This window comes from Hemitrygon akajei, chromosome 4 (genome assembly GCF_048418815.1).
Source record: "Hemitrygon akajei chromosome 4, sHemAka1.3, whole genome shotgun sequence".
NCBI classification, from domain to species: Eukaryota; Metazoa; Chordata; class Chondrichthyes; order Myliobatiformes; family Dasyatidae; genus Hemitrygon; species Hemitrygon akajei.
In genome coordinates, this window is record NC_133127.1 from 153,138,092 (window position 1) to 153,150,153 (window position 12,062).

Below are 12,062 nucleotides of genomic sequence, written 5' to 3' on the forward strand. Positions count from 1 at the left end.
ATTCATATTAGTTCTATTGATTTGTGGATCCCAATTTGCATTTTTTCCCTCCCATTTTGAATAACCTGACCCTAGCAATTCTGGACCAGAAAAGAATAAATGTTTTTGTGCTCAAAATAAGCATATTAAACCAGCCAAATTGAATACTTTTAGTTTTGACATTCAGATTACAGAGAGTTCAGCAGTCAGGTCCAGAGTAAAACCAGCCTTGATAGGCCTTATTTCCAACAATGATGAGACAGCCTACAGAGCAGAAGTCAACACCCTGACAGAGTGGTGCCAAGAAAACAACCTCTCCCTCAATGTCAAAAAAACAAAGGAGTTGGTCATGGATTAAAGGAGGAACCGAGACTGCCTAGCCTTTATTGACATCAATGGGACTGCAGTTGAGAGAGTGAGTAGTTTCAAGTTCCTTGATACACACACATATCACCAAGGATCTCACGTGGACTGCACATACTGGCTATGTGGTGAAAAAAGCACATCAGTGCCTTTTTCACCGCAGATGTCTGAAGAAGTTTGATACGAGTCCCCAAATCCTCAGGACTTCCTACTGGGGCGCTATCGAGAGCATCCTGACTTAGCTGTGTCACCACCTGGTATGGGAACTGTACTTCCCTCAATCACAGAACATTGCATAGAGTGATGTGGACAGCCCAGCACATCTGTGGATGTGAACTTTCCTCTATTCAGGATATTTACAGCAGCTGGTATGTAAAAAGGGCCTGGAGAATCATCAGGGATTCCAGCCACCCCAACCACAAACTGTTTCAGCTACTTCCATCTGGCAAATGATACCACAGCATTATGGCCAGAACCAACAGACTCCAGGACAGCTTCTGTCACCAGGCCAGCAGATTTATCAATACACTTTGATTTGATCTGATTGCATATCTGACTATACACACATGTACGCATAACAGTTTTGTATACAGTCTTAGTGTTTGGGCAATATCCTCCCACATTTGCCTTCCTTATTGCTTGTATGGGGACGCAGAACTCTCTCATGTTGTGAGATGGATATAAGAAATAAAATTCTATTCTATTCTTTGCTTGTCAATATTCTCCTTTCAGAGCCTCAAAATCTCCTTCAATGCTATAAACCTTCAAATCATACTTGTCATTTTGTTGCCTGTTTAAATGGTTTTATCTTGAAGCACTATATGCATTTGTAAATGATTAAAGGTGAAATGTGATGGGTTAAAGGGCTTGCATTTATACAGAATAGGAGTTTTGCAGCACATCATCTTGGACAGGGATTTTAAACGCAGATATTGTTAAACAAAATGGCTCAATTGAATTAAATGGAACTAATCAATGTGAAACTTCCAAATTATGAATTCAGTCTTCATCATCACTTTGAGAAAATTGACTTCAGTACTCGAGAAAACTACAAAAATGTAATAACACCAATTCCTAAAAAATACTAAATGTTGAAAACAGAGATCAATTAGCAATGAGGGAAGTCAAGGAATTAACATTCCATTATTAACATATCGATCAATGTGAAAGAAGGAAAACTCTTTGCATGTTCTTATGGTCTTTAATGTACAGTAAAAGGCAAGAGAAACTCATGCATGGTAATAGGGGAAATGGTGGAACAGAACAGTACTGTAGTGGTTAGCATAACGCTCCACAGTACCAGTGACCTGGGATCGATTCCCACCACTATCTATATGGAGTTTGTACATTCTCTCCCTGGAACATGTGGTGCTCTACTTTGCTCCCACAATTCAAAGACATACCAGACATAGATTAATTGGTCATTATAAATTCTCCCATGATTAAATGAGAGGTAGCTGGGTAGCATGGCTCAAAGGGCTAGAAGGGCCTATTCTGCAGTGTATCTCAATAAATAAGCAAATAAGTAATCTGGGCTGAATAAAATAAGATCCAAAATTAAAACAAAATGGTGCAAATTATTGGTAGAGAACATCATACAAACCAATCTTCCATCCTTGGATTCGCTTTACATCGCATGCTGTCAGAGCAGTGCTGCCAGGATAATCAAGGACACGAACCACCCAGCCAACACACTTTTTGTCCCTCTTCCCTCCGGGAGAAAGTTCAGGAGCTTGAAGATTCGTACAGCCAGATTTGGGAACAGCTTCTTTCCAACTGTGATAAGACTGCTGAACGGATCCTGACCTGGATCTGGGCCGTACCTTCCAAATATCCGGACCTGACTTGCACTACCTTACTTTCCCTTTTCTATTTTCTAATTATGATTTATAATTTAAATTTTTATTATATTTACTTCGATTTGTACTTCAGGGAGCGCGAAGTGCAGAATGAAATATCGCTGTGATGATTGTACGCTCTAGTATCAATTGTTTGGTGACAAGTAAAGCTTCTGTGTTGTTCAAGAGCACACACAGGACAATTGCTAACTGGTCTTTCTCTTCATAGAAATAATTAATCAATTCCAAATTTGCATAAATTCTACTTCCACTCATGTCAAAAAGATAAATGTTCATCTCAATGGATAATTAGTTGCTCCCATTCTCCTCAAAACTGACAAACCTAAATCAATTCTGCATTGTATTGGAGTGAAGAGGTGGTCACACACAATCACACAAATTTAAAAGTTTTGGTGATTCTGGCAGAGTTCACAAAATAAATCGTGTATTCAAACTAGTCTTCTAGTACAAGTCAAAACAGAGCAAAAGCTAAACACAGAATTATCAATACTGATAGCATAGAGACTGATTGGAATAAACCTGTTATTACCTCTGGGCTAGGTTTGTATTCTGTGTTATTGATGAATCTATTGAAATTAAAGTGCCAATAACAGATGGTGGTCCTAGAACACAAAATAGAAAATACTTAATTAGAAAATAATTAAATAATTAGTTCCAGGTTACAATTTCAAAATAAAGTAACAAAACAAACTTTTTCTCATTTATAGTCCTCTATAAAGAAATGAAAATGAAGATTAAGGCTGATAATCAAGCTACAAAAGTTCACCGCAATACGGCAGAAATGTGGCAAATGCTCCGGGGATATTTGCGTGGAGTTCTGCATAGGTATGTTCCAATGAGACAGGAAAAAGATGGTATGGTACAGGAACCGTGGTGTACAAAGGCTGTTGTAAATCTAGTCAAAACAAAAAGAAAAGCTTACGAAAGGTTCAAAAAGCTAGGGAATGATAGAGATCTTGAAGATTATAAGGCCAGCAGGAAGGAGCTCCTGAAATTAGGAGAGCCGAAGGGGCCATGAGAAGGCCTTGGTGGACAGGATTAAGGAAAACCCAAAGGCATTCTACAAGTATGTGAAGAGCAAGAGGATAAGATGTGAGAGAATAGGACCAATAAAGTGTGTATGGAACTGGAGGACATAGCAAAGGTACTTAATGAATACTTTGCTTCAGTATTCACTACGGAAAAGAATCTTGGTGATTGTAGGGATGAGTTACAGCGGACTGAAAAGTTTGAACATAGAGATATTAAGAAAGAGCATGTGCTGGAGCTTTTGGAAAGCATCAAGTTGGATAGGTTATCGGGACTGGATGAGATATTCTGGAAGAGAAAGACCAGTGCATATGGATTTCAGCAAAGCATTTGACAAGGTACCCCATGCAAGGCTTATTGAGAAAGTAAGGAGGAATGGGATCCAAGGGGACATTGCTTTGTGGATCCAGAACTGGCTTGCCCACAGAAGGCAAAGAGTGGTTGTAGACGGGTCATATTCTGCATGGTGACCAGTGGAGTGCCTCAGGGATCTGTTCTGGGACCCTTACTCTTCGTGATTTTTATAAATGACCTGGATGAGGAAGTGGAGGGATGGGTTAGTAAATTTGCTGATGACACAAAGGTTGGGGGTGTTGTGGATAGTGTGGTGGGCTGTCAGAGGTTACAGCAGGACATTGATAGGATGCAAAACTGGGCTGAGAAGTGGCAGATGGAGTTCAACTCAGGTAAGTGTGAGGTGGCTCATTTTGGTAGGTCAAATATGATGGCAGAATATAGTATTAATGGTAAGACTCTTGGCAGCATGGAGGATCAGAGGGATCTTGGGGTCCGAGTCCATAGGACAAAGCTGCTACACAGGTCGACTCTGTGGTTAAGAAGGCATACAGTGCATTGGCCTTCATCAATCATGGGATTGAGTTTAGGAGCCGAGAGGTAATGTTGCAGCTATATAGGACCCTGGTCAGACCCAACTTGGGAGTACTGTGCTCAGTTCTGGTCGCCTCACTACAGGAAGGATGTGGAAACCATAGAAAGGGTGCAGAGGAGATTTACAAGGATGTTGCCTGGATTGGGGAGCATGCCTTATAAAAATAGGTTGAGTGAACTCGGCCTTTTCTCCTTGGAGCAACGGAGGATGAGAGGAGACCTGATAGAGGTGTATATGATGATGAGAGGCATTGATCGTGTGGATAGTCAGAGGCTTTTTTCCCAGGGCTGAAATGACTAACGTGAGAGGGCACAGTTTTAAAGTGCTTGGAAGCAGGTACAGGGGAGATGTCAGGGGTAAGTTGTTGTGTGTTTGTCATTTCTATTTATTTATTTTTAACACAGAGTGGTGAGTGCATGGAATGGACTGGCGGCAATGGTGGTGGAGGCAGATATGATAGGGTACTCCTATAGAGACTCCTGGATAGGTACATGGACCTTAGAAAAATAGAGGGCTATGGGTAACTCTAGGTAATCTCTAAACGACATGTTCAGCACAGCTTTGTGGGCTGAAGGGCCGGTATTGTGCTGTAGGCTTTCTATATTGCAACAGTGGTGACATTACAAATCATAAAACATGCCTACATCCTGAAATACCTGTTTTTGTTAGAGCATTTAATTCCATCTGATTACTGCTTCAGTAGGATAACAAAGCACATTGTTGATTTTTTTTCCCTCTACAGAAATTTCTTTCCATAATTACTAACCTGCACTTAAGGTGCTTGGCTGAACAGTTAACTGTGGTGGTTTTCTCGAAATGGGCAGTTTACTGAATCTGTTACATTTTTTGCCCTGTGAAGATGATACTGGCATTCGGAGAACCTGCTGATGCAAACAGAAAATTCCGTAATCATAAAATACTGCACGCAGAGATATGTTATTCATTGCAAACAGAATACATATGAACTTGCCTGTTGGGGTGACAAAGTGAACGAGGTTCCATTATTTGGACCCATTATTGAAACTGGAATCATTCCCATTACACCTTGCAGCATCGGCTGAACTGGGGATGTGATAATGAAAGTGGAACCTAAATAAAAATCACATCTCAATTGTCAGTAGCAGGCCAAACTGGAAGACTTCATATGTTTAAGCTATTACGTTTAAAAGCAATTACCAGCTCAGTGATGGAAAAGGTAACAAATGGAACATCACTTAGTAGAACTTGTTCATGAATCCAGCTACTGCTGTTTACATGAATGTCCTCATAAGAAATAGCAAAAGAAAACAAAAATCAACCTTAGCATTATTCTTCACTAACCAAGATATCCTTGAGCAAATACAGGGAGCAATAAATAACAACAGACAAGAAAAGTGCACCACAACTTCTTTCTGTAATATATTAGCACAGTCTGTGTTCTTTGGCAAGTTGCACGCTCAAACATCAATATAGGTATTACTGAAAGCATAAGCGATGATAGAAGGAACTGCAAGGGTAGGGTGGGAAAGTTCCAGTTGGCCTTTGCCCTCTAGCTTGCCCATTTATACCAATCTTTTATCATTGCATGATTTGTTTGTATCTTTGACATAGGCTTGCAATAGGAGCTTAATGGTCATTACATAATGAAGTTGGAAAGTGCTACACAATAATCCAAAAAAGTTGGCCACATCACTGGCGATCTATAAGTTCCATTAATTATCCTGTAACAGATTTACAACTCTAGTTTTGACTGAAGTATCAATACGTACAAAATACCTTGTGGAAAATTTGAAGATGCAGGTTGCCCCATGGTAAAAACTGTGCTTGGCCTTGGAGGTGTAGATAAAACCTGAGGAACTGATGTTGATATGGTTGCAGAAGTAGAGCTGCTTGGTAGCATCAAGACATTTGCAGAACCCCGACGGTGATCCAAAATGAATGTGTTAGCATTCTTAGGTTCATCTCCTTTTATCAGAGGCTGTCCTGTAGAATCTTGCACACAAGCTGCTATCAGAACATTGCTAGACTGCCCAAATGTGGTAGTAGTAGGCAATAACTGTATCAGCCCAGTGTCTTTTTTTAGACTAAGCGGATTTTGAGTGGACAGACTACTGTTGGACTGAGGTGGTATATTAACTGTAACATTACTAGATGTAATGCTTTGTGTGGGTGTAGTTTCCATATCAGCTGACACAACATTCTGCACGCTGCTTTCAGGTTCCTCTGGCATTTCCAAGCTACTTACAGCACTTTCAGATTCTTCATTTCTCACATACAAATTTTGTGTAGAGACGGTCTCTGTAACAGCAACACAATTGTTACTTGAAGGTTGGTTTAACTCTTTGCCTTTTAAGGGTGTACCACCTGGAGAAGATAATACAATTGTTGGTACATTTTCATTTATAATACTGGACACAGCATTACTTAATTCGCTATCGGATGAGGATTGCTTGGGATCATCACTAATAATTATCTTGAGTGTCACTATATTTGTGGGATCTACCTCCATGGTGCTGGAAGGTTCAGCATTTGAAACTTTGGAAGTGGAGATAACATCAGAGTTTGCAGAAGTGGCAGTGACGGGTGACTTGGCCACCATGTTTGTTGAAACACTTTCAGTCACAGGATTCAAGCACGAGCTAACAAAGCTTGGTTGTAAGGCTGTAGCGTTGCCCTCAGAGTTTGATTTGGAAGATGATACCGAAGAGGAAACTGGTTCTGTTCGATCGTGCAATTCTATTTCTGAAGAAACAATGTTTGATTTTTTTTCACCAGATTTAATGTTCACTGAACTAGAACTTACAGCAGAACTATTTGATGTTTCAGGAAAAGGAGAAATAAGAGTTTGAGACTGTGTTCCGGTGGTTAACGCAGTTCTAGTTATTCCTGATGTGAACACAACATTTTGCTGATTTGGCACCACAGTAACAAAAGAGTTGCCAGAATCAATTGGTGAATGGTTTCTTCTGTCTAATGAAGGCAGCTCATATGCAAAACTGTTCTGAACTGCAAAATTTGACTGAACGGATGCTTCAGAAGAAGTTGAAGGTGGTACGTTACAAACTGCAGCTGCACTCTCAACTCTTGCCCTAGCAGCACTGAGATCTTTGACTGCTGGCACATCAAGTTTATGTTGACTTGCATCTGCTTTTGATTCGCTTTTAACACAAACTGAAGACACGTCATTACCCTCCGAACAAATTTCATTTTGACAGATAATTTTGGATGGCGATTCCATTTTCTCATTCTGATTATTTAACTCTTCGATAGCCACAGTACCTTCAGAGAGCTGCTGTTGCACATCAGGAGGCAGTTCTGTTTTCTCATTAACAGTGGGTGGTGCCTGGGTCTCAGTTTCCATATCAGCAACAGCCCCAGTTCCTTGTGACTCTGACACAGTAGTATGGATTACAGCAACAGATGATGGAAGATCTGAGAGGGAAGAAGCTTCTCCAGCCACCCAACAGCTACATTTGGATGCCTGGGGGCTAGAACTCATACTATCGACTAAAGTCACAGATTTGTTTGCTTCAGCAGTGCTGAGGTCTGGAAGAATCTGGCTTTCATGTATTTTGGATTTTGGAGATAAATTTGATTCTGGAGATGTTCTGGTTGTCTGTTTTGCACCATCATCTTTGCTTCTCTGTGTGTAACTACTTGACTCTTTCTCAGAGACTGCTGAAGATAAAGGTACCAAGACACCTAGGGAAAGAAAATGTACATCCTTACTACAAAACACATTAAATAATTTCAATAGTCACCTAAAAACATGGAATAATCTATTTAATATAAAAACATGTACAGTTGCAAGAAAAGTTTGTGAACCCTTTGCAATTACCTGGCTTTCTGCATTAATTACTCATAAAATGTAGTCTGATCTTCATCTAAATCACAATAATAGACAAACACAATCTGCCTAAATTAATAACACACAATTGTACTTCTCATCAATACTGAATGTACTATTTAAATAATTATAGTCTAGGTTCAAAACAGCATAGAACATAGAATAGTACAGCACATTACAGACCCTTCGGCCCACAATGTTGTACCGACCCTCAAACCCTGCCTCACATATAACGCCCCACCTTCAATTCCTCCATATACCCGTCTAGTAGTCTCTTAAACTTCACTAGTGTGTCTGCCTCCACCACTGACTCAGGCAGTGCATTCCACACACCAACCACTCTCTGAGTGAAAAACCTTCCTCTAATATCCCCTTTGAACTTCCCTCCCCTTACTTTAAAGCCATGTCCTCTTGTACTGAGCAGTGGTGCCCTGGGGAAGAGGCACTGGCTGTCCACTCTGTCTATTCTTCTTAATATCTTGTACACCTCTATCATGTCTCCTCTCATCCTCCTCCTCTCCAAAGAGTAAAGCTGTAGCTCCCTTAATTTCTGATCATAATCCATATTCTCTAAACCAGGCAGCATCCTGGTAAATCTCCTCTGTACCCTTACCAATGCTTCCACATCCTTCCTACAGTGAGGTGACCAGAACTGGACACAGTACTCCAAGTGTGGCCTAACTAGAGTTTTTAGAGCTGCATCATTACATCGCATCTCTTAAACTCTATCCCTCGACTTATGAAAGCTAACACCCCATAAGCTTTCTTAACTACCCTATCTACCTGTGAGGCAACTTTCAGGGATCTGTGGACATGTACCCCTAGATCCCTCTGCTCCTCCACACTACCAAGTATCCTGCCATTTACTTTGTACTCTGCCTTGGAGTTTGTCCTTCCAAAGTCTACCACCTCACACTTCTCCAGGTTGAACTCCATCTGCCACTTCTCAACCCATTTCTGCATCCTATCAATGTCTCTCTGCAATCTTCGACAATCCTCTACACTACCTACAACACCGGCAACCTTTGTGTCGTCTGCAAACTTGCCAACCCACCCTTCTACCCCCACATCCAGGTCGTTAATAAAACTCACGAAAAGTAGAGGTCCCAGAACGGATCCTTGTGGGACACCGCTAGTCACAACCCTCCAATCTGAATGTACTCCCTCCACCACAACCCTCTGCCTTCTGCAGGCAAGCCAATTCTGAATCCACCTGGCCAAACTTCCCTGGATTGCATGCCTTCTGACTTTCTGAATAAGCCTACCTTGTGGAACCTTGTCAAATGCCTTACTAAAATCCATGTAGATCACATCCACTGCACTATCCTCATCTATATGCTTGGTCACCTCCTCAAAGAACTCTATCAGGCTTGTTTGACACAATCTGCCCTTTACAAAGCCATGCTGACTGTCCCTGATCAGACCATGATTCTCTAAATGCCTATAGATCCTATCCCTAAGAATCTTTTCCAACAGCTTTCCCACCACAGACGTAAGGTTTACTGGTCTATAATTACCTGGACTATCCCTACTACCTTTTTTTGAACAAGGGGACAACATTTGCCTCCCTCCAATCGTCCGGTACCATTCCTGTGGATAACGAGGACATAAAGATCCTAGCCAGAGGCTCAGCAATCTTTTCCCTCGCCTCGTTGAGCAGCCTGGGGAATATTCCGTCAGGCCCCGGGGACTTCTCCGTCCTAATGTATTTTAACAACTCCAACACCTCCTCTCCCTTAATATCAACATGCTCCAGAACATCAACCTCACTCATATTGTCCTCACCATCATCGTTCCCTCTCATTGGTGAATACCGAAGAGAAGTATTCATTGAGGACCTCGCTCACTTCCACAGCCTCCAGGCACATCTTCCCACTTTTATCTCTAATCGGTCCTACCTTCACTCCTGTCATCCTTTTGTTCTTCACATAATTGAAGAATGCCTTGGGGTTTTCCTTTACCCTACTCACCAAGGCCTTCTCATGCCCCCTTCTTGCTCTTCTCAGCCCCTTCTTAAGCTCTTTTCTTGCTACCCTATATTCCTCAATAGACCCATCTGATCCTTGCTTCCTAAACCTCATGTATGCTGCCTTCTTCCACCTGACTAGATTTTCCACTTCACTTGTCACCCATGGTTCCTTCACCCTACCATTCTTTATCTTCCTCACCGGGACAAATTTATCCCTAACATCCTGCAAGAGATCCTTAAACATCGACCACATGTACATAGTACATTTCCCTGCAAAAACATCATCCCAATTCACACCCACAAGTTCTAGCCTTATAGCCTCATAATTTGCCCTTCCCCAATTAAAAATTTTCCTGTCCTCTCTGATTCTATCCTTTTCCATGATAATGCTAAAGGCCAGGGAGCGGTGATCACTGTCCCCCAGATGCTCACCCATTGACAGATCTATGACCTGACCCGGTTTGTTACCTAATACTAGATCTAGTATGGCATTCTGCCTAGTCAGCCTGTCAACATACTGTGACAGGAATCCATCCTGGACACACTTAACAAACTCTGCCCCATCTAAACCCTTGGAACTAATCAAGTGCCAATCAATATTAGGGACGTTAAAGTCACCCATGATAACAACCCTGTTATTTTTGCACCTTTCCAAAATCTGCCTTCCAATCTGCTCCTCGGTATCTCTGCTGCTACCAGGGGGCCTATAGAAAACCCCCAGTAGAATAACTGTTCCCTTCCTGTTCCTGACTTCCACCCATTCTGACTCAAAAAAGGATCCTGCTATATTACCCAACCCACCCTTTCTGCAGCTGTAATAGTATCCCTGACTAGTAATACCACCCCTCCTCCCCTTTTTCCCCCTCTCTATCCCTTTTAAAGCACTGAAATCTAGGAATATTGAGAATCCATTCCTGCCCTGGTGCCAGCCAAGTCTCCGTAATGGCCACTACATCATAATTCCGTGTATGTATCCAAGCTCTCACTTCATCACCTTTGTTCCTGATGCTTCTTGCATTGAAGTACACACACTTTAGCCCTTCTACCTTACTACCTTTACACCCTTTATTCTGCTTCTCTTTCATCAGAGCCTCTCTATATGTTACATCTGGCTTTACTCCATGCATCTCTTTCGCTGCTCTATCGCTCCGGGTCCCATCCCCCTTGCAAATTAGTTTAAACCCTCCCAAACCATGCTAGCAAACCTACCTGCAAGGATATTGCTCCCCCTCGAGTTCAGGTGCAACCCATCCAATCTGTACAGGTCCCACCTTCCCCAGAAGAGATCCCAATGATCCAAAAATCTAAAATCCTGCCCTCTGCACCAACTCCTCAGCCACGCATTCAACTGCCATCTCCTCCAATTCTTACCATCACTATCACGTAGCACTGGCAGCAATCCTGAGAACGCCACCCTTGAGGTCCTGTTCTTCAGCCTAGTTCCCAAAACTCACACTTCAGGACCTCATCCCTCTTCCTGCCTATGTCGTTGGTACCAACATGTATCACGACTTCTGGCTGCTTTCCTTCTCGTAACAGGATGTCATGCACCCGGTCAAATACATCCCGGACCCTGGCACCCAGGAGGCAACAAACCATGCGGGTTTCCTTCTCACGTCCACAAAATCTCCTGTCTGCTCCCCTGGCTATAGAGTCTCCAATAACAACAGCTCTCCTCTTCTCCGTGCCATCCTTCTGCACCACAGGGTCAGACTCAGTGCCAGAGGCCCTGCCAGCGTGGCTCACACCTGGTCGGTTATCCTCACCAACAGCATCGAGGACGGTAAACTTATTATTCAGGAGAATGGTTACAGGGGTGTTCTGCACTACTTGTCTACTCTCCTTAGCTTCCCCCCCTCAGACTGTCACCCAACGACCTGCTTCCGGCAGCCTAGGTGTGACTACCTCTCTGTAGCTCTCATCTATGACTGCCTCATTCTCCCTTATGAGTCGAAGATCATCCAGTTGCTGCTCCAGACTCCTCACACGGTCTTCCAGATCGCCCAGCCGCAAGCACTTCTAGCAGATGTGACTCTGTGGGACAGGGGAGTTCCCCCAAGACTGCCACATCTCACAGGAGAGGCACATCACCGTCTCAGAAGGCATTGCAAAGACTAACTGGGAACAAACTCGTCCTCCGCCTCTCGA

General features: G+C 42.5%; 1 protein-coding gene across 2 annotated transcripts in view; it reads right to left on the reverse strand.

Moving 5' to 3' along the window:
• The window catches only part of npat (nuclear protein, ataxia-telangiectasia locus), a 55,872-nt gene that overhangs the window by 8,580 nt on the left and 35,230 nt on the right, over positions 1–12,062 (reverse strand). The window contains exons 13-16 of one of the 2 annotated variants that reach the window (XM_073043639.1): positions 5,875–7,800; positions 5,090–5,208; positions 4,886–5,003; positions 2,731–2,803 (exon numbers count right to left, since the gene is read on the reverse strand). In XM_073043639.1, the coding sequence (XP_072899740.1) occupies positions 2,731–2,803; positions 4,886–5,003; positions 5,090–5,208; positions 5,875–7,800 (2,236 nt within the window). The remainder of the gene's footprint in view (positions 1–2,730; positions 2,804–4,885; positions 5,004–5,089; positions 5,209–5,874; positions 7,801–12,062) is intronic. The other variant, XM_073043640.1, reaches the window with a different exon arrangement.